The 18,920-nt window shown below is 31.4% G+C and overlaps 1 protein-coding gene and 1 long non-coding RNA gene across 3 annotated transcripts; both read right to left on the bottom strand.

Annotated features, from left to right (window-relative positions):
* Positions 1-480: 480 nt before the first annotated feature.
* LOC107874935 lies at positions 481-3,788 on the bottom strand. 2 transcript variants are annotated; one of them, XR_007057247.1, is made up of 5 exons: positions 3,244-3,788; positions 2,584-3,160; positions 1,412-1,526; positions 1,237-1,263; positions 573-955 (listed from the first exon to the last, which is right to left on the bottom strand). It is a non-coding gene; the product is annotated as an uncharacterized LOC107874935 (long non-coding RNA). The 2 variants fall into 2 exon arrangements; XR_001675650.2 differs by having other exon boundaries at positions 481-955; positions 2,584-3,786.
* Positions 3,789-15,737: 11,949 nt separating this feature from the next.
* LOC107874934 (ethylene-responsive transcription factor ERF016) lies at positions 15,738-17,027 on the bottom strand. The gene has a single exon (XM_016721631.2). It carries the CDS (start codon positions 16,937-16,939, stop codon positions 16,178-16,180), a length of 762 nt encoding a protein of 253 aa, XP_016577117.2. The 5' UTR covers positions 16,940-17,027; the 3' UTR covers positions 15,738-16,177.
* Between the last annotated feature and the right edge of the window lie 1,893 nt (positions 17,028-18,920).

Raw genomic sequence — 18,920 nt, 5'->3', positions numbered from 1 at the left:
TTAATACTTAGATGACTCATCATAATTAATTAGAGATGAAACAGTACAATCACGATTGAAACAGACATATCATAAATAATTATTAAATATTATTAATTTCTTAATACGTAAATGACATATAATAATTAATTAAGAAATAATTTATTAGAAGTGATATAACAAAATTAATATAAAATTAGTTGTGAAAACAATTTAGACGGACCTCATAAAAGATGTCAAGATAATTTAAAACATCAATAGTTAGTTTATCATTTTTTATTTATTTTATCTTTTTATTTAATATTATTAATTTTTTTTAATACTTAAATAGCCTATAATAATTAATTAGGAATGAAATATTAAAATTACGGTTGAAGCAGTTGGAGCAAATATGTCATAAATATTTGTTTTATATTTTAATTAAATATTATTAATTTCTTAATATGTAAATGAGATATAATAATTAATTAAAAGTGATATAATAAAATCACAAAGAAAGCAGGCATGATGACCGCCTCCTACTTTCCTTCACTCTTTTATATATTAGAAAATATATATATACTAGGTGGGCATGGCCATGCTTGAGCGCGGACCCAATACCTGTTAAAACCATTAAATTCATTGCAAGCTTTAAGTCCCCATAGAATTAGCAAAGCTGGGGATATCAGGTTACCACAAATCAGTAATGTACTTACTAAGCAAATATGATTACGATAATCAAATCAGTTCCGTAATTGTGTACAACTGCAACGAGGGAACTTCTTTAACCATCACATTCAAAATTGCATTTATATGAAGAGCCAGTATATTCAATATAGAAAAGACATACTGGCTTCCACTCCTATCATATCTTCCTTGAAGCACGTCGACTTCTACCATTGCTACTTCACGATACTTCTTAATACCTCGGATAATTTGATGGCAACAAATCCCTTCTGCTCTCTGTCCCAACATTCTAGAACTTGACCAAAGGTACCTGGTGAATTATAAAATATTGAAAAAAAAAAATTCATGGCCAACCATAAGTGATACTCCCTCCGTTTCAGAAAGAAGGCTTTTGAATCTTGTGACCTTAAATTAAAGTTGTGTCAAATATACCAAAATGTCCTTTAATCTTGTAGTCCTAAACATGCCATGTGGAAGGTTAAAATTAACGTATTGCCAAAAAAGAAAAGAGATCAATCTTTTTTAAACGGACTAAAAAGAAAAGTAGGTGAGTATTAAATAGTAAATCAGGAAAAGAAAATTTAGACTAACCTTCACCAATCTTTTTAAGAATTTTATCTGCAATTACAAGAATGAAAATGAGTGAGCACATTGAGAAAACAAGCCTGATTTAATAATATGAACACGGAGTACAAAAAATTATGATCCTCTTGAATCAATAAACTGAAGTATGGAGATCCGGCAAAGACAATGAAAAGAAACCAACCTTAAGGGTCATGTATAGGTGTTGCTATGCTTCTCATCATACTTGTATCAAATGTGAATATCAACATATTGTTTAACTCCATAGTTGTTGCCGGTAGACTTTTTGGTGGTTGGGTCTACATGAAAGTAAAATCACCTAATTAATATTCTTATGTAATTGTCCTCAAAAAATATTTTAATGTCAAACTTGAGAAGTAAGAACATGTAAATAGATCCATCTCCATATGCTATCAACCTAAAAATATTCTAGCAAGAAAACAAAATAATAGCTCTTACTAATAAATGATTTCAATGCCTTTTCATGTGCTGCACTCAAGAGTAATGGTCCTCCAACGTTTCTGATAGTGTAATACATTTGAAACTCTAAAGCAGACTCTGGTTATCAATTACTTTAGACATTTCTACAGCTTAGACATAACTTAGACATACCTGAGCAAAGGTTTGATCTGAAATACATATATATATATATATATATCAGTACATCACTTGAAGCTTGCAATTCAGAGCATTTTTCAAAGAATTCTGGTGATAGAGAATATTGTAATGTCTTATTAGACCATCGTTGTTACTCTCAAGTTAAGAAGCCTTCAATTTTGGTAAGCAAGCAGCCAACTTTTGGCCAGAGTGGGTACAAACACAACAATGCCATATGCATAACACCAATTTTTAACTGCGCTTTTGGACACAAAAAATGGTGTAACGGAGGGGCACAAAAGAGAATAGATGTTATGCACCAACTTAGATTGATACGTCGAATGAAACCTATGTCACATTTATTATATGAAACATTGTGATCTTGATATATAGTTCTCGACTTGTTGCTTAGTCATTTCACATAGATAAGGAGAATTGAAATGGAATATGACTGATATACACACCTGCTCACATAAAGGGGTGTTGTAAACCTTTTTGTTAAATTGGTTTCTCAATTCTTACTTCTCCAAATATAAAATATTGTAAAGCAAGATGAAATTTGATCCAAGTTTGTAGTCATCTATTCACAGACTACAACCTTCCCACTAAGCAATTTCAATCTTAGTTTTAGAAACTTTCTCGATTAAACTTAGCTTTAATAGTTTTACATTTTCCTACAAGGATCATGAGCCAATGAAATATGAATTACTTGTAGGATAAAATGCAGAAGAAAAACTTAGCCATGTATTATAAAATTACCTGAGAGAGTAATTTATGGTTCAGAGCTTATCCAAAAGAGCTCTGTTTGCAAATAATTTTGGCCATCAGTAACAGGGATCACACCGATGGGAATATAGGCTGATATGTCCTCAGTTTGTATTTCAATGATGGGTAAGGCAGTTAAGCTACCTGCGCCAAACAGCAATAACATTCTCATGATATAGTGAGAAGGGGCTGTTAGTTAACCAAATATTTCACATCTTTGGAGAAGAGAAGACTATAGGCAAATTGCAATACTGCTGGAGGTGAAAATGCAAACAATATGTCTTAAGCCCCATATTATAATGGAACCTTTTACACAACTATAAGCAACACGTAATCAATCAATCAAGTACAAACTCCTAGTGCCGAACAAATAGCTGAAAGTGTCGAGCCTCTACCATTTCAACATAAAAGAGTAATCATTTTAATCCTCAAATTGACATCAAGTATATTAATCATCCTGAAGAAGAAGATTATCACAAATAGATTGTCTGGAGAAACCTTGTGTGAAATTGAAAAGCTCATAAAACTCAACAGTTCTTAACCAGTGTAGGGGCGAGGTATACAACCCAAGCTGCAAAGAAAAAGATTAAGCTTCAAATGCGTATCTTGTTTATCAAATATTCGGAGTTCGATTAATGTGTCTTGATCTTTTACCCTGTAGCCAAAGTTATTGAGTATGAGAGCTTTAGCAGGAAGCATTTGATCAGTGAATTGTGCCCTCTTCAATCCATCAACTTGTGACTGCATCTTCCATGTTCATGTGTCATAAAAATTGGAGGAGTTAATAGAGATGGGCTGCACAGAATTCCAACGTAATTATAGGAGCGAAAATGACAATTGTGAATAATTAAGGAGTCCTCTTTGTCAAAAGAAAAATACGGACAATGTGGAAAGGCGTGTATCAAGCCACTACTACACTGTATTCTTGCAAAAAATAGTGACCCAAGCATGTATGGTAACGATGTCATGAGTCAACAGATCTGCACGTTCATCCTGTGTCATGTCGCGGAAGTCTTGAAATGTAAGAACTTTCTGTATTCTTATTAATCAATACAACCATGCTGACACATGAAACAAAGAAGAAACAAAGAATTCTTCCACATTATTTACATCACAGGTAAAGGAATGAAGCATTGGACAGACAATTACAACTTTTAAATAAGCCAGTAGTTAAAACTATTGAGGTTAGTACCTATTTTTCTCCCCAACTATATCCTTTTTAATTTTTATACAGAAAAAGATTATTTATTATTGTTGATATTTCTAATTTCTAATAAATTGATAACAAACTATATCTAATCATTTTGTAGATCGAATATGGAGATATTATGATTGTGTAGATTTCTATCAATAACCCGCATTTGATCATCCTTTACTAAAAAATCATACTTTTCATCCCAAACTATGTGTGTTATTTGCTATATCTATTTATACAAACTTCATTTTTGTTGTACCACTTGTATTGTGAAAGTAAGAATGACTTCTTAAAATTTTGTTACGCAGATGAAATCAACTTTTTCTCTGTCAAAATTAAGAGACTACGAATCCTCAACATTCAAATACTTCACTGTGATGGATTAAAAGATGGAGGTTGTCCAACGGAAACAGTTCTTATAAGAAGAACTACAAAAGAATAGTAACATAGAATTTCTTCCATTTTCTTTACTAATTAGCTTGTGCAAATATAACAGCTTGCGCAAAAGAGCAGAAATATTTCATAGAAGTATTTGAACAAATAGCTAAGTGCATGTACAAGATCAATCAATAGAACATGAACAAAGAAAAAAGTTGAGATGTGAATAAATTAAACTACCCAAACACTAACTAAGACTGTTAGAGCACGTGCCCTACTGATTAGTGACTTTAACGAAACAGTTTCCTATCGATGAAGTGGGTTGCCTGATGTGTTCCAAGGAAGCAGTAAAACAGAAAGTAAAGAACACAATAATTTTTACGTAGAAAACACCCGGCTCAAAAAGGTGTAAGAAACCACGACCTGCAACTCTACAGAATTTAACCCCAACTTCACTAAATAACTCTGAATCTCAACAACGACTGATTACAAAATTCTTGTAACCAACAAATAGGAATGATAAACTCTAATTCCTTTAACTCAACGACTAGGAATTATAAACTCTAATTCCTAACTAAATACATATCTCTCAAGGTATGCGTACCCAAAGTCTCTGAGTTTTTTCCAACTCAAAGACTAGCTCCTAGTTCAGTTTATAGCACACTGAAACTAATATTACATCAATATTTCAAACACAATGAACAACTTTAAAAATCAATGCTAAAACTCTTAGCTAGATTTTATACTTAGAAACAGGTTATTCAATGTGTTTCTTAAGTGATTGAGTGACACTTCGTGAAGTCAATCTGTCGATTGTTCTTTTCTGCTTTTTAAGTGCGTAGTTTATTCTGACGGATACATTTTCTATTTAAGCACAACTCTTCAAAGAGTCATTTTTTATTTCAAACTCCCCCTTCAATTAGAACTCTCATTGCATAGAGTTCTATTTCAAGTTAGACTCCTTCTTCAATTCCAACTCTTGTCTCCTTAGTGTTGTAGTCAAACTCCAACTCTCCAAAGAGTCCTTCAAATTGTACGTTTTACATAGACTTCTTCAATTTTCAAAATCTTTCTCCTCCTACACATAGGACTCTTAAGGATATGCTCAGAAGTGAAACTCCTTCTTTACATAGGACTCTTTTTTCAACTCAACTTGGTTTCCCTTATCATCAAGTGTTTGAATCAAATTCAACTTGTTCTATTACCCACGTGATCAGTAAGTTGAAGTTTCCAGTTGCACTGAATTAACTCATTCTGATTTTTAATTATTTATACCGTAGACTGCACTCTTGAACTTGTTGGATCAGTGGAACATGTATATTAACTTATTTCATTCATATCGTTATTCATCAAAACTTCAAGGTTCTAACAAATTTTCCTTTTTTAATGATGAAAAACCTTTTGTCTTTGGGCATTCAAATATCTTCACCTGTAGGCACTAAAGTATAAAACACTAGAATGAAACAAATTAGTCAATGGGTTATAAACATTGCATAACCCTCTTATCTTTCCCCTTTTGGCATCATCGAAAACTATTTCAATGCAATTATATACTAGCCAAAGCAATTTGTTATGCTATTCATGGCTACTGGGACTATCATCAAAACAATCAGACAAAGACTTTAGCCAACATAGTAATATATTAAAGAGAGCAAAAATATGAGTCAATTTAGCAAAGATAACCATTCCATTTAACTGCCAGAGCATGTTTCATATTTATCCTAAGCTAGTAGTGAACAAAGGAAAACAACTGAGCATTAATAAAAAATATGGTATAAAAGTGGGACTTGGCTAAGGATACGAATAGTGAGGAGCTGATGAGGAAGGTAAAACAGGTGTTATCAACTGTGTCAATTGACGAATGACTTCAATATTTTCATCCCTTTCTCAATTAAGGTCAAGCTTCAAAGTCATGATCCTAGCCTGAAGGACCACTTATTCCGCTTCATGACTGTCAGATACAGCTTCTAGTTCAGAATTTATCTCAGCTAAATCATTTTTCTTATTATTTTTTTTTTGCAATGAGTTTTAGCCCTTCTTATTAAACCAGGTAGAGCAACATGATTCATCTATTCAAAAACATTCCTTGTTGTTTGAAAAGTCAAACCTAAACTTGGACTGAGAAATTCTAAAAGATATGAGCCAATTAGGAACTAAAAGAGAGAGCATGTCTCTTTTCATTCTTCAAAAACATATGCTGTATGTGATTGATGATCAAGCTTGGCAAATCCATGGTACAAAATTGATATTTTGGTTGAGAGAGAAGAAAAAATTTCTGGTGTAGGATTTACTTATTTGTGCACAATCATTTGGAGAGAGTCAAAGAAAATTTGGTCAACTAATTCATCAACATCATAGGACAAAGAGAGATGAAGTGTGAGGAACGGAACAAGTGTGCTCAACTGTTTTAACTTAGACAGCCTATGCTTATATCAGTGTAGAGCATACCTAATAAGAAGAACTTTGTGGACACAATTACTTGCTTGTACCTATTTTCTGCACAATGAAATACAAAATTAGGTTAGAAGAGTCAAAAATCTAAAATTGGGACACACAACTAAATGTGCAAGAATGAATCAAATAAAATTTTAGCTAGTAAGATTTAAAAGAAAAATAATTATTCTAGTCAATCATTGAGGGGAGTTCATACAATTTTAATCATCTTCAAATCTAACCTATTCCTTCCATTGGAATACCATAGTCTCAAGCCATTGATTACCGTGAGATATCTCAAGATTCTTGTGACAACACCAGTTCTTATGAATTACCAACAAAATTATCATCAACTTGTGTTGGTGTTATTGATGCATCAATTTCTTGATTTGTTGTCCCCCTTATTAATATGCCTTCAATCTGTACAACAGTTGAACCAGGTGGTACAACATGTTCCTGTGCATGCTCATCAGTTTCACTATCATCCTCTCTTTTTTTTTGCCATCTCCAAAATATTCATTCTCTCTTTAAATGTGGTGAGTGAAAGAAACTTTATTTATTTCCAGTCTTATACCTTGAGCAAGCTTTATTCATGTACAAATTTTACTTGCCTCATTTTACTCTCACCTACAAAACAAATTAGGGGTTAACTTTAGGAACCCAGACAAGCTTGGGTCCTTTCTTATGAGAAAAAGAATGTATGAGGTTCCTTCTAGACCATCGAGGCAACAAGTTATGTGACCTACTTCTTTGACCAGATTTGACCTTCTTGTTAGCTTGTGCTAACATAGAATCAGATTTTTTTGCCAGGCTTATGCTTCTTGATTTGCTTTTTACTGCAACTGGACATTCAGAGATTGGATACCCCTGGTTACCACAAATATAACACAATCTTTAATAGCATTAGAACTTTTATAAAAGCCCAACCAAGCCTTTTCATTGTGAGTTCTTTGACCTAACTTATGAACAATTCTTGAAGAATGTGTCCATCTATTAGCTCTTTCAAGATCAAGTTTCAATTTAGAAACTTCTTGACTCAATTGACTAACCTTTTCTTTTTCACAAAAGTATTCATGTTTAATCTTAGTCAATTCCGACTCAATTTTTTCTTGTTCCTCACTTTTGACCCTTTTTCTTTTTTCAAAATAAGTCAGTTTCAAGATTTTAGATTTGAGGGTCAAGTTTGATGAATTAAGTCTGCTAACCTGTTCTTTAAGAGTGTAGTTTTTCTTTTTAACAGTGTTCTTACAAGTTTCTAGATCAATAAAATCAAACTTAAGACTTGTAAGATTGTTGAATAACTTATCCCTATCAGAAGTTAATTCTTGAAAATCATCAATTAGAGCACTCATTAAGGAAATAAGTTTTGTTTTAGAAAACAAATGCAACTTTTTTTTAAGTTCAAGTATACTTACCTCAGAAGCATCATCTTCTTCATCCAAGGCTGAATCTCCAAGAGCCATGAGTGCTATTTCATCAACTTCATCGTCATTTGAGTCAGATCCCCAAGCTGCTACCATTGTATATTATTCCCTCTTTTTGTTTTTTGTTTTTTAATTCTTTTTAAGCCCTTTTCTTTCTCCATTCTATTTCCCAAACAGGACAATTCCTGATCTGATGATCAGTCTTACCACACTTGTAGCATCTATTTGGATTGTCATTGGACTATTTCTTGCTACTTGTTCCCTTCTTCTTTTTGAAGAATGTGACGAAGTTCTTAACTATAAAGGCAACTTATTTTTTATCAAGTTCAATTTCTTCATCACTTCAGATGCCTTCAAAGCTAAGGTATCCTCAGGGGCTGCTAGCTCTTTAGTTCCATCAATTTTTATTTCATAAGTTCTCAGATTCCTTACTAGTTCATCTAGTGTCATACTTGTGAGATCCTTATTTGCCTCCCTAATAGCAGTCACTTTAACATTCTATTTTGTTTTTGGTATCACCCTCAACACCTTTTCAACTTGTTCTTCAATAGTGATGACTTGTCCCAAAGAAGTCAACTCACTTGTCAAGGCAGTAAGCCTTGCCATCATTTCATGCAAGATTTTATTCTCATTCATCTTAAAAGCTTCGTATTCAGTAAAGAGAAGAGCAATCCTAAATTTTCTTACCTAAGAGGTACCCTCATGTGCATTGACCAGTGCATCCCAGATTTACTTAGCAGTGGTACAGTTTGACACTCTGTTGTATTCAGCCGATTCTAGTCCATAGACTAAGATATTCTTAGCCTTAGAATTTTTCTTTAATATCACTAAGTCATCAACGGTAAACTCACTTCTTACCTTCTTGACCTGTTCACCATCTTTTAACTTCATTAGAATAATAGGACCATGAGTGATCTTGTCCCATAACTCATAGTCTTCCCCTTGAATGAATGTTTCCATCCTAGCTTTCCACCAAATGAAGTGAGAACTATAAAAGAGTGAAGGTCTAATAGTAGATTAACCTTCACTGTGACCAGTAGGTGGTGCAAAATTCATCATATTGATCTTTGTCTTAGGTGGTAGCTCTTTTTAAGACAACCTCGTTCTGATACCACCTGTCAGAGTACGTGCCCTACTGATCAGTGACTTTAATGTAAGAGTTTTCTATCGATGAAACGGGTTATCTGACGTGTTCCAAAGAAGCAATAAAACAGAAAGTAAAGAACATAAAGATTTTTACGTGGAAAACACCCGGCTCAAAAAGATGTAAGAAACCAAGACTTGCACCTTTACAGGATTTAACCCCAACTTTACTAAATAATTCTGAGCCTCAACAACGACTAATTACAAAACTCTTGTAACCAACAAATATGAATTATAAACTCTAACTCCTTTAACTCAACGACTAGGGATTATAAACTCAAATTCCTAACTATATACACACCTCCTAAGGTATGTATTCCCAAAGTCTCTGAGTTTTTTCCACTCGAAGACTAGCTCCTAGTTCAGTTTATAGCACACTGAAACTAATATTACATCAATATTTCAAACACAATGAATAACTCTAAAAATCAATACTAAAACTCTTAGCTAGATTCTATACTTAGAACCAGGTTCTTCAATGTATTTCTTCAGTGATTGAGTGACACTTCATGAAGTCAATCTGTCGATTGTTCTTTTCTTTATTCTGACTGATACATCTTCTATTTAAGCACAACTCTTCAAAGAGTCATTCTTTATTTCAAACTCCCCCTTCAATTAGAACTCTATGCAATGAGAGTTCAACTTCAAGTGAGACTCCTTCTTCAATTCCAACTATTGTCTCCTTAGTGTTGTAGTCAAACTCCAACTCTCCAAAGAGTCCTTCAAATTGTACATTTTGCATAAACTTCTTCAATTTTCAGAATCTTTCTCCTTCTACACATAGGACTCTTAAGAATATGCTCAGAAGTGAAACTCCTTCTTCACATAGGACTCCTTTTTTAACTCAACTTGCTTTCACTTATCATCAAGTGTTTGAATCAAATTCAACTTGTTCTATTCCCCACGCGATCAATAAGTTGAAGTTTTCAGTTGCACTGAATTAACTCATTCTGATTTTTAATTATTTATACCGTAGACTGCACTCTTGAACTTGTCGGATCAGTGAAACACATATATCAACTTGTTTCATTCATATTGTCATTCATCAAAACTTCAAGGTTCCAACAAAAATGAAAAATAAAATCAACAGACAAAGAGGAAACTCTAGAGCCTCACCATAGTACTTTTATGTTCACCGATTTTCGATTAGATTGAATATTCCGTCACCTCCTCATTGCCAAGTTAGGAGCATCAATTGCTCGATCAAACCTAACTTTTGAAGATGGCAAAGAATGTGCAGCGTTCAACCACCAGAATGAATCTACAAAAGCACAAAGACAATAGAATCACTCAACTAAGAGAAAAGAATTATGAAACTTAGCAAAGGAGGAGAAAGAAATATGAAAGAATTCTAAAGGAGATGAGAATGGTGGTGATATTGCAAAAGTGGTGCATCAACTGAAGCAAAAATGAAATACGTGTTCATGCACCAATAAAACAAAAGCAAATACAATGTACAACTTATACTACTTTGAGTACAAGTAGGAGATGTTGTGTTGGTCCTCATCTTGTTCACTTATAAATAAGGGTAATATATATATTCATTTAATGTGTCTTCATTTAGTTGACCATGAAATATAACAATTTCATTAATGATTTTAAATCTTGTGATTTTAAGTTAATTAAAAGAGTGTTCGACATATTAAAAGATACTAGGTGCATCTTGTGATTTTAAACTATATGTTCTTAAAAGAAAGTGTCAGTACACTGCTAAAATGAAGATATATAAATTAAAAATTTGCAAAATACATACACTTGACTTTATGAAATATATTTAAAAGTAAAGTAACACATATAATTTGAAAGTGGATGAGATAGTTTACGAGTAACAGAAAATAATTTAAAGGCAGGTTATCAGAAAGTATAGTAGCAGAGTAATAATTTCCAGTAAGGATATATATATAAAATTTGACCTTTGTATGTATAAATATAATTTTCTGGGGGAAGGTATCCACTGGCTCTGCACTGAAGAAAGTAACTTAAGTGTTGCTTGACCCCAAAATATGCTTCAATAATAAATAATTTGCACGCCCATAGAAAGACAATCTTTTCCTAAAAATCTAGTTTTACAAAAAGTGAACCGAAATAAAAGAAGATCCAAGCAAAAAAAATTTCATGTCCTATCCTATTTTGATCACTTTATTTAAGTAATATTCAGGGGTGTAGTTACAGTATAATATGAGGTTCAGGTGAGCTTAATAATTTTCGCTTAGAGCTTGTCTTTGAATTTGAAGATTTAATAAGTAAACATAATTATTTAAAGTGAGAACCATGCACAAAGAAAGACAGTGGGTTCATGTACCAAATTGTTATTTTATATTATTATGATCTTAAATATGTTAGGTTAAAAGTTAAAATTAAAAAGTTTTAAAAGAAAAACATATTTTCCTGAAACGAATTAAAACATAAATTAAAGTAAAACAAATAAATTAAAATGATGGAAATATCCAAATTCCAATGATTTGACAAATAAATTAAAATGGAGGAAATATCCAAATTCCAGTGACTTGTCTCTCGACGTAAACAAGCACAAAGACAGGGATTTATTTATAACTTGCATGCCATGTATTACAGGACCGGATAAGTAACTTCATGATACCATGCAGCGAAGAGAGATAAATTACAGTATTCCTTGTTTATATTATATATATTAATTTAGTATACGTGTGTTGCATGTGTATATAATATTAATAATAATAAATACATAAAAAATAAATTGACATGTGTTCGTTATATTATTAAGTATAACACTTTTAAAATATAACACAAAAGATAATATGAATAAAAAAGAATTATCACCTCTTTGTCAACTAAATATCACAGTTTTTCGAGCACCTTCAATTTGCTAACGACCTTCGTGTCATTTAATACTTCTTTTGTTCCTAAATATTGTCTTCGTTACTAAAAAAGGATGATTCATAATACGTATTATGTTTCTTTTTAATTGTCATGTATACTGAAAATAGTTTTTTTCAAATGCTGATCAATTTAAAAAATCAAGAAAGAATTAATTTTTTTCAAGTTTGCCCTTAATATTAATTATTCTATAATTAATAGACACATAAATAGGCAAAGATTAATAAGGAGTATATGGGTCAAATTACATTTTTAATTATTTTTTTTAATGATTGTATGAAGTTGTATCATGTCAACTAAAAATGAATATAGAACCACTTGTCATTTTAGAAAACGAAGATATCATTAGTTTTTTTTACCTTTGCCCTTCATCATAAAATATGGAGGGACATTAAATGTAGTGCAAAAGGGACAAGCACTATATTAAATTGAAATGGATAATAAATAAGATAATTTAATCAAATTACTTGATTTCTAGTTAAAATTTTACTTAAAAATATACATAACAAAAAGGACAAGTATTTAAAAATGATATATATATGGCTTAAAAAGTGTAAATTACATGTCCTTTATTGCCATATTTAGTGCAATAAAAAAAATCAAATATCAAGATAAAACGACAGAAGCATTGAAAGTAGATAAATAAGGTATAATGTTAAAATATAATAAATAATAGGAACAATTTCATTATACCGCTCTTTGAATATAATAAATTTATTGTGTTGAAAATTGCATTGAGTAATGAATATAATATTTAATAGTAAAAAAAAAATGGGTAGAAAATACTAAATTGTCCATTAATGTTTTAAACTAAATAAGTATTATTAGATATTTACTTTTAGTACAGTGAAAAAATACCATTGGACAAAGGAATACTTGTTATTTTTTACATATGAACAAAATATTGTTTACCCTCAACTTTAATTAACATTAAAATATTGTTTGGTAGTAGTTATTTAACAAACTATAAGGACTCCTAAATCTATTTTGATGTACAAAAATTTTACATTTTATTTTGATGTTATTTATTGGTGATATTTTTTTTTTCAGGTCATGTAATACAAGTTACATATAGAAAAATTTACAGCTCAACCTCCCTTTGTTTTTTTTAGCTTTCTTTTGAGATTCTTCATTATGAAGAGCTTTTTGACATAGTTATGGCTATTTAATTAAGACGCGATTCTTCAGATAAAGAACATAATAATACATCATATAGATTTTTAAGTTCAAGATTGACATTCGAGATAAAACACAACAATATATTCAATATAATCCTATAAAGTAAGATTTCGAGATAGTAGACCTTACCCCTACCTCAAAAGGTAGAAAGACTATTTCCAATAAATTTTTGACTCAAACTATAAAAAGAAACTCAAAACTCATATCTCCATCAAAATAATAATTTAAAAGACAAACACAAATCATACGAAAACGGCAATCACGTAGGGTTACCCTGTTCGAGACCTCTTAATTACATGACAACAACTTTATATGTTACTCCAAATCTCTTCCTTTTACACCTTTGATAATACTATTTGATGATAAAAGTATTAACCATTCGAGGTACTACGTTAAATGAATAATTTTATCTAAAGCAACTTATTGTTTCCCATAATTGACCTTTGGTCTTACGTCTTAGAACAAGAAATAAATATGTAGTACATAAATGATTAATAGTTAAAATTTGAATGACAACGATATATAGAGGAAACGTTTCACTTCTCGACTCCTGCTATGTACTTCTTATTTCGTTTACAACAAACAAAAGATTTACCTAGTTAATTTGTCTATCGTTTACAACAAACAAAAGATTTACCTAATTAATTCGTCTATCATAATGCACGCACAACTAAAATATCTATAATAAAAACAAGCAATCAAGCAAATTCTGAGATTCTCAACTCACCGAAACAATCTTTTAAACAAAAACAAATGACCATCTTGAAAAAAATAATAATGAAATATTAATTAGTCACAAGTCAATCCAAATCTAGAAAAACTTACGGTTAAACTTTAATTCTGTGCAATAAACTACCATGTCTTCACAAATTGCAGCGAAGAACAATCACGGTTATTAAAATAGATACAAATATGTGCCTTCACCCAAGAACAACTCTAATCATGGTCACGAATCCTTGTCACATTATAGAATCAATAGCCTATATTATTTAAACTCTGATAATTTTTTTTTAATGCGACGTTCTCTTGCTCTAAATAAATAAAGAGTCCTTAAATAAGGAAAAAAAATTAATACACTATATTAGTTGGTTTGAAAGTTCTAAATTACATATATTTTAAATAACGTGAAAGTCCTAAATTACATATATTTTAAATAAGGTAAAAAATAATTTATAGTAAGGTAAACAAAAAAAAAATACAGCATAGATAAATATTAATTAGCTGGTACTTGATAAAAGAAATTCTAACCTTATAATAGTAATAAACTACCTACAGAGCAATAAATATTAACATTATATTGGTGATGATAGAATCCTAAACCAAAAGGGAAGCCACAGCCCACATACAGTAAAGAGTTAAAGTATGTTAATATATTACAATATGTATGGTAATGTAAGTAGTTTTAAAAGTATTAAAAAAATAGAAACAGAATCCTAGCATAAATAAACAAACTTGTATTCAATAACGGAATGATAGAGTAATCTTTAAATAAGGAAAAAAATTAATACACTATATTAGTTGGTTTGAAAGTCCTAAATTACATATCTATATCTATAATGTATAATGTATAATTTATAATATATTAAAAGTGTGAAGACCTTAGAAAAGTGATTTGAACTTTTTGTCCTTCATTAAAACATTTTACAATAGACAAAATTGTCTAATCACTTTTTTTTTTCCATTTACTATTTAATTATATATATAATTTTGAATCCTAGAATATATGGGTTAGGACTTTAATATGGTAATGGACTAGGACTTTAAAATATGGTAGTTTTTTTTCTTAAATTAGGACTCCGATTTGTTTTGTAATTTATATAGGTTTAATTTTCAACATATTTTTATATTAATATATATTGTCCCATCCCACGCTTGTATTTTATGTTTTCTTCAACCATTGTAATTGTCATTCTCTAGGTTAGCATGTTATATTCCCTCTCTCTTTTTGTTGAGTTGTTTTTTCTTTTTTTATTGGTTGTCGTGGCTTATTATTTTTTCTTTAGCTTGGAATGATTTTAAATTTAACACATTATGCATTATCACATCTGTTTTGTTTGTGGATTTTGATTTTTAGGTTTGATATTCTTATATCTTCGAATCTAACAACGCAATTATTTTTCTCATATATATATGTGCTTACAATAAAATATTTGTTTTGAACTTTTTGCACTTCATTAAAAGCTTTCGTAATAGATAAACTTGTTTAATTTTAAATAATCAAAAGATACACATGCGAGGCACGTGCAACTAAACTAATATTTTAAATAAGGTGAAAGTCCTAAATTACATATATTTTAATAAGGTAAAAAATAATTTATAATAAGGTAAAAACTAATTTATAGTTTAGTAGGTGTCAAAGTCCCAAATCAGAAAAAGTAATTAAATTATTAGTTTTTAAATATAAAAATAGTGAGAAGACGATTTTGTTTGCAGTGATGACTTTTAATGAAATACAAAAAGTTCAAATAAGTGTTTTCACACTTTTAATACATTATAAATTATAGATATAGATATATAGAGGAAGAAATGACAGACAAATACACGACAAAATAACCACCATTCGCTAATTCAGTAGTTAATAAGTATGTTTGTCCATCAGTGAAACCTGCTTAAGATCAACATGGTGATTAATTACCGATAGACATACACATGACTCCTCACAATTTCTTCTTAGCAATAACAACTTATTCATTATCTAAAACTAAGATATTACTGATACGCATGCCTGCTCTTTATTAATGCTGGCAACGTGCATGAATCCCAGAACTCTAACAAGTATTCATGAGGCTACCTTATATATCTCTTCTTTCCGGCAAAAATATTAATTACTATAAGAAAACCGGAGAGAGGATCAATACATACATATCCCCATTCTATATATAACCCATCACTTAGCATTGGATAAAAATCGGCTAGCATATATAGCAATTACTAATATTTGCCATACATGCTGCAGACTATAGGGCTTGCATATTTTTAGTTAAAAGTTCCAGAGGAAGGATTGTTGAGTATAATGTTCATCTCCACCATTGCCAGTATCATCATCATCATAATTATGAGTTACTCTTTGTGGAAAATGTGGTGGTGAGTAGAGATTACTTGACAAACTATCCAGTACTCCTGCAGGATAATATCCAGAATCATAATTAGTCCCAGCATATGATGAATGTGGATCACAAAAAAGATCAGGTGGGGGCCCAATAGCATGATGTGGATAATCTTCCCACATATCAAAAGAAGCCCAGGCCATAGCTGCAGTAGCAGTACTATTATTATTAGTGTCCATTTGGACCACTGGATCATTACAAGTAGTTGATGATAGTGACATTTCATCTTTCTCCATATTAGTCACGTGGGAATTAATATTTGACATATTGCCCTCATAATCATGTCCATGTGACGGTAGTGGCCGTATCTCCTGTACTACTGATGACGACTGGGAGTGCGAGTGATCATCATTCGCAAACCTAGCTGCAATAGCCTGTATCTCCGCAGGCGAAAGCCTTTGTCGGTCGGATAGAGATATGTCCGGCGGACTATCAGGAAAGTTAAACTTGGCTTTCGGCCCGCGGAGGCAGAACTGCGCCGCATCAAAAGCCCTTGCGGCTTTCTCAGCGGTATCATACGAGCCGAGCCAAATCCTCTCCCGACTATTAGGCAATCTAACTTCCGAAACCCATTTCCCCCATTTCCTCAACCGAATTCCTTTGTACTTTGGCTGACTAGGGCCGCCGTTCTCCATGGATTAATGTTATTACGAGGTATAATAATATTACAGTGGACCCTAATAAAGAAAGAGATAGTTTTAATCGAAAAGACCATTGGAGGGAAAATGATTAAAAACAGTTAGTATATATATATGAATGAAAATGTGTAGGGGCCGGTGACATCTGTCAAAATTTTCAAAAATGGTCTAAGAGTTCAATAGAAGCGTGTTGAAATTCTTGAAGTTCTAGCCGGAAGTCCAAATGAGCGTAAAGAGTGTGTACGCCATATGTTTCATGGCTCGGTGGAGAAACTAAATTGGTGAGCTATTTAGTGACGTCATTTCCTCATCTTACGCGGGGATTTTGGTTTGGTCAATTAATTTTCACCATTTATTTTGGCTTTTCGTCAGTATTTACTGAGAAATAAAAAAGTATTGGGTTCATTATCTCAATTCTCAACTTATAAAACTAATTAATTAACCAGGATATTTACCTTCATGCTCTGACTCTTTCCTATAAATAATACTTACTAAGTCAATATAAGTCAAGAATTATGTTAATGAACCTAAGCTAGCATAGATAACAAATTTAGGGGGCAAGTAGTTCTTCAAGGACAACGTGATACCTAATTCGTCTCAATTTATGTGATATAATTTGTCTAGACATGAAGCTTAGAAATACAGAAAAATTTTATAATATTTCAAAACTATCTTTAAATAAATAAAACTTTAAATAAAAGAATACTCCACTTTGAAGCACCACTCTTTTTATTCCTGTGCTGGCATTTTGAGTTGTGTCTCTTCCTCCTTCAATTGAAACACTGATGCATGCGTCAGCTTCGGTGGCCCCCGCTTCTGCCTCTATCAGGCGGGCTTTTGTCAAAAAATTGAGATCCAACGACTTGATGTTATTTGGATGTCACACTTCTCCTAATTGGCTGTCATTAAACAATCTCGTATGATTTATCCCTCGTATCATAATTTCCACAATAAAATCAAACTTTAATCCCCACATTTATGCTATGGTAGAGAGAAAACATATATGGTCAAGAGTATATATCTAAAATTGGTATCTAAACTTTATCTGTAAGACTGTAACTATCCACTAAAATATATCTCAATGTGAATTATTGTTATAAAAAATTCATATCCAATGTTTATGAATTTGACTTGCAGAATTATTCTAATTTCTAAATGCATTTACCTGAATTACAAAATAAACATATTAAGATGCCTTATTTTGGTTGTGGTCTTTGATTAGACTGAATATGCTTTCAAATAACTACACTAGAAGTTTGGCCAGAAGACATTTACCCTGGTACTTGTGTTACGTATTCGAATTCTATGTCATAATTACTCTACTGTTTTAACAAGGGACAAACTAAATTGTAGCTAGGAGAATTCAAAAGGGTATACTAGATCTACAGAGTAATTTAGAAAGATGGATTAGGAAGTCTTGAATAAGCAACTTTAAAGGACATTTTAACCTGATGACATTTTAACCTGATGTTCTTTAAAGGATATCACGTTTCGATGAGTCTCTTGCACTGCTTGATATGAGCACAAGTTTATACGGACAGAGCTAGATAGGTTAGAGCACATCCTCTTGCACTGCTTGATATGAGCACAAATTTATACGGACAGAGCTAGATAAAATCATAAAGGTTAGAGTACATCCTAACACTATTAACTGCACATGTCTCACACGCATAACGTTTGATTATTTCAAATTAAATAATTTTATCTATTCAAGAGATATTAATGAAGTGTAAAAGTATCAATCACTTTTCAAAGATCTTCACACTTAAATATAATAATGTAACCCTAATCATATATTTTAGTATAAACGCGCGTGCATAACACACACATATATATATTTCAAATTAAATAATTTTATCTATTCCAGAGATTTTAATGAAGTGTAAAAAGTGTAAATCACTTTTCAAAAATCATTCATACTTAAATATAATAATATAACTCTAAACATATATTTTAGTGTAAGCGCATATGGATCATC

The sequence above is a fragment of the Capsicum annuum genome, chromosome 6, assembly GCF_002878395.1.
Source record: "Capsicum annuum cultivar UCD-10X-F1 chromosome 6, UCD10Xv1.1, whole genome shotgun sequence".
Classification (NCBI taxonomy): Eukaryota; Viridiplantae; Streptophyta; class Magnoliopsida; order Solanales; family Solanaceae; genus Capsicum; species Capsicum annuum.
This window is presented reverse-complemented; position numbering and strand designations above follow the sequence as displayed.

What these genes read in the sequence shown, in the direction of transcription:
- LOC107874934 (XM_016721631.2), bottom strand. Translation starts at nt 16,939, where the DNA reads ATGGAGAACGGCGGCCCTAGTCAGCCAAAGTACAAAGGAATTCGGTTG.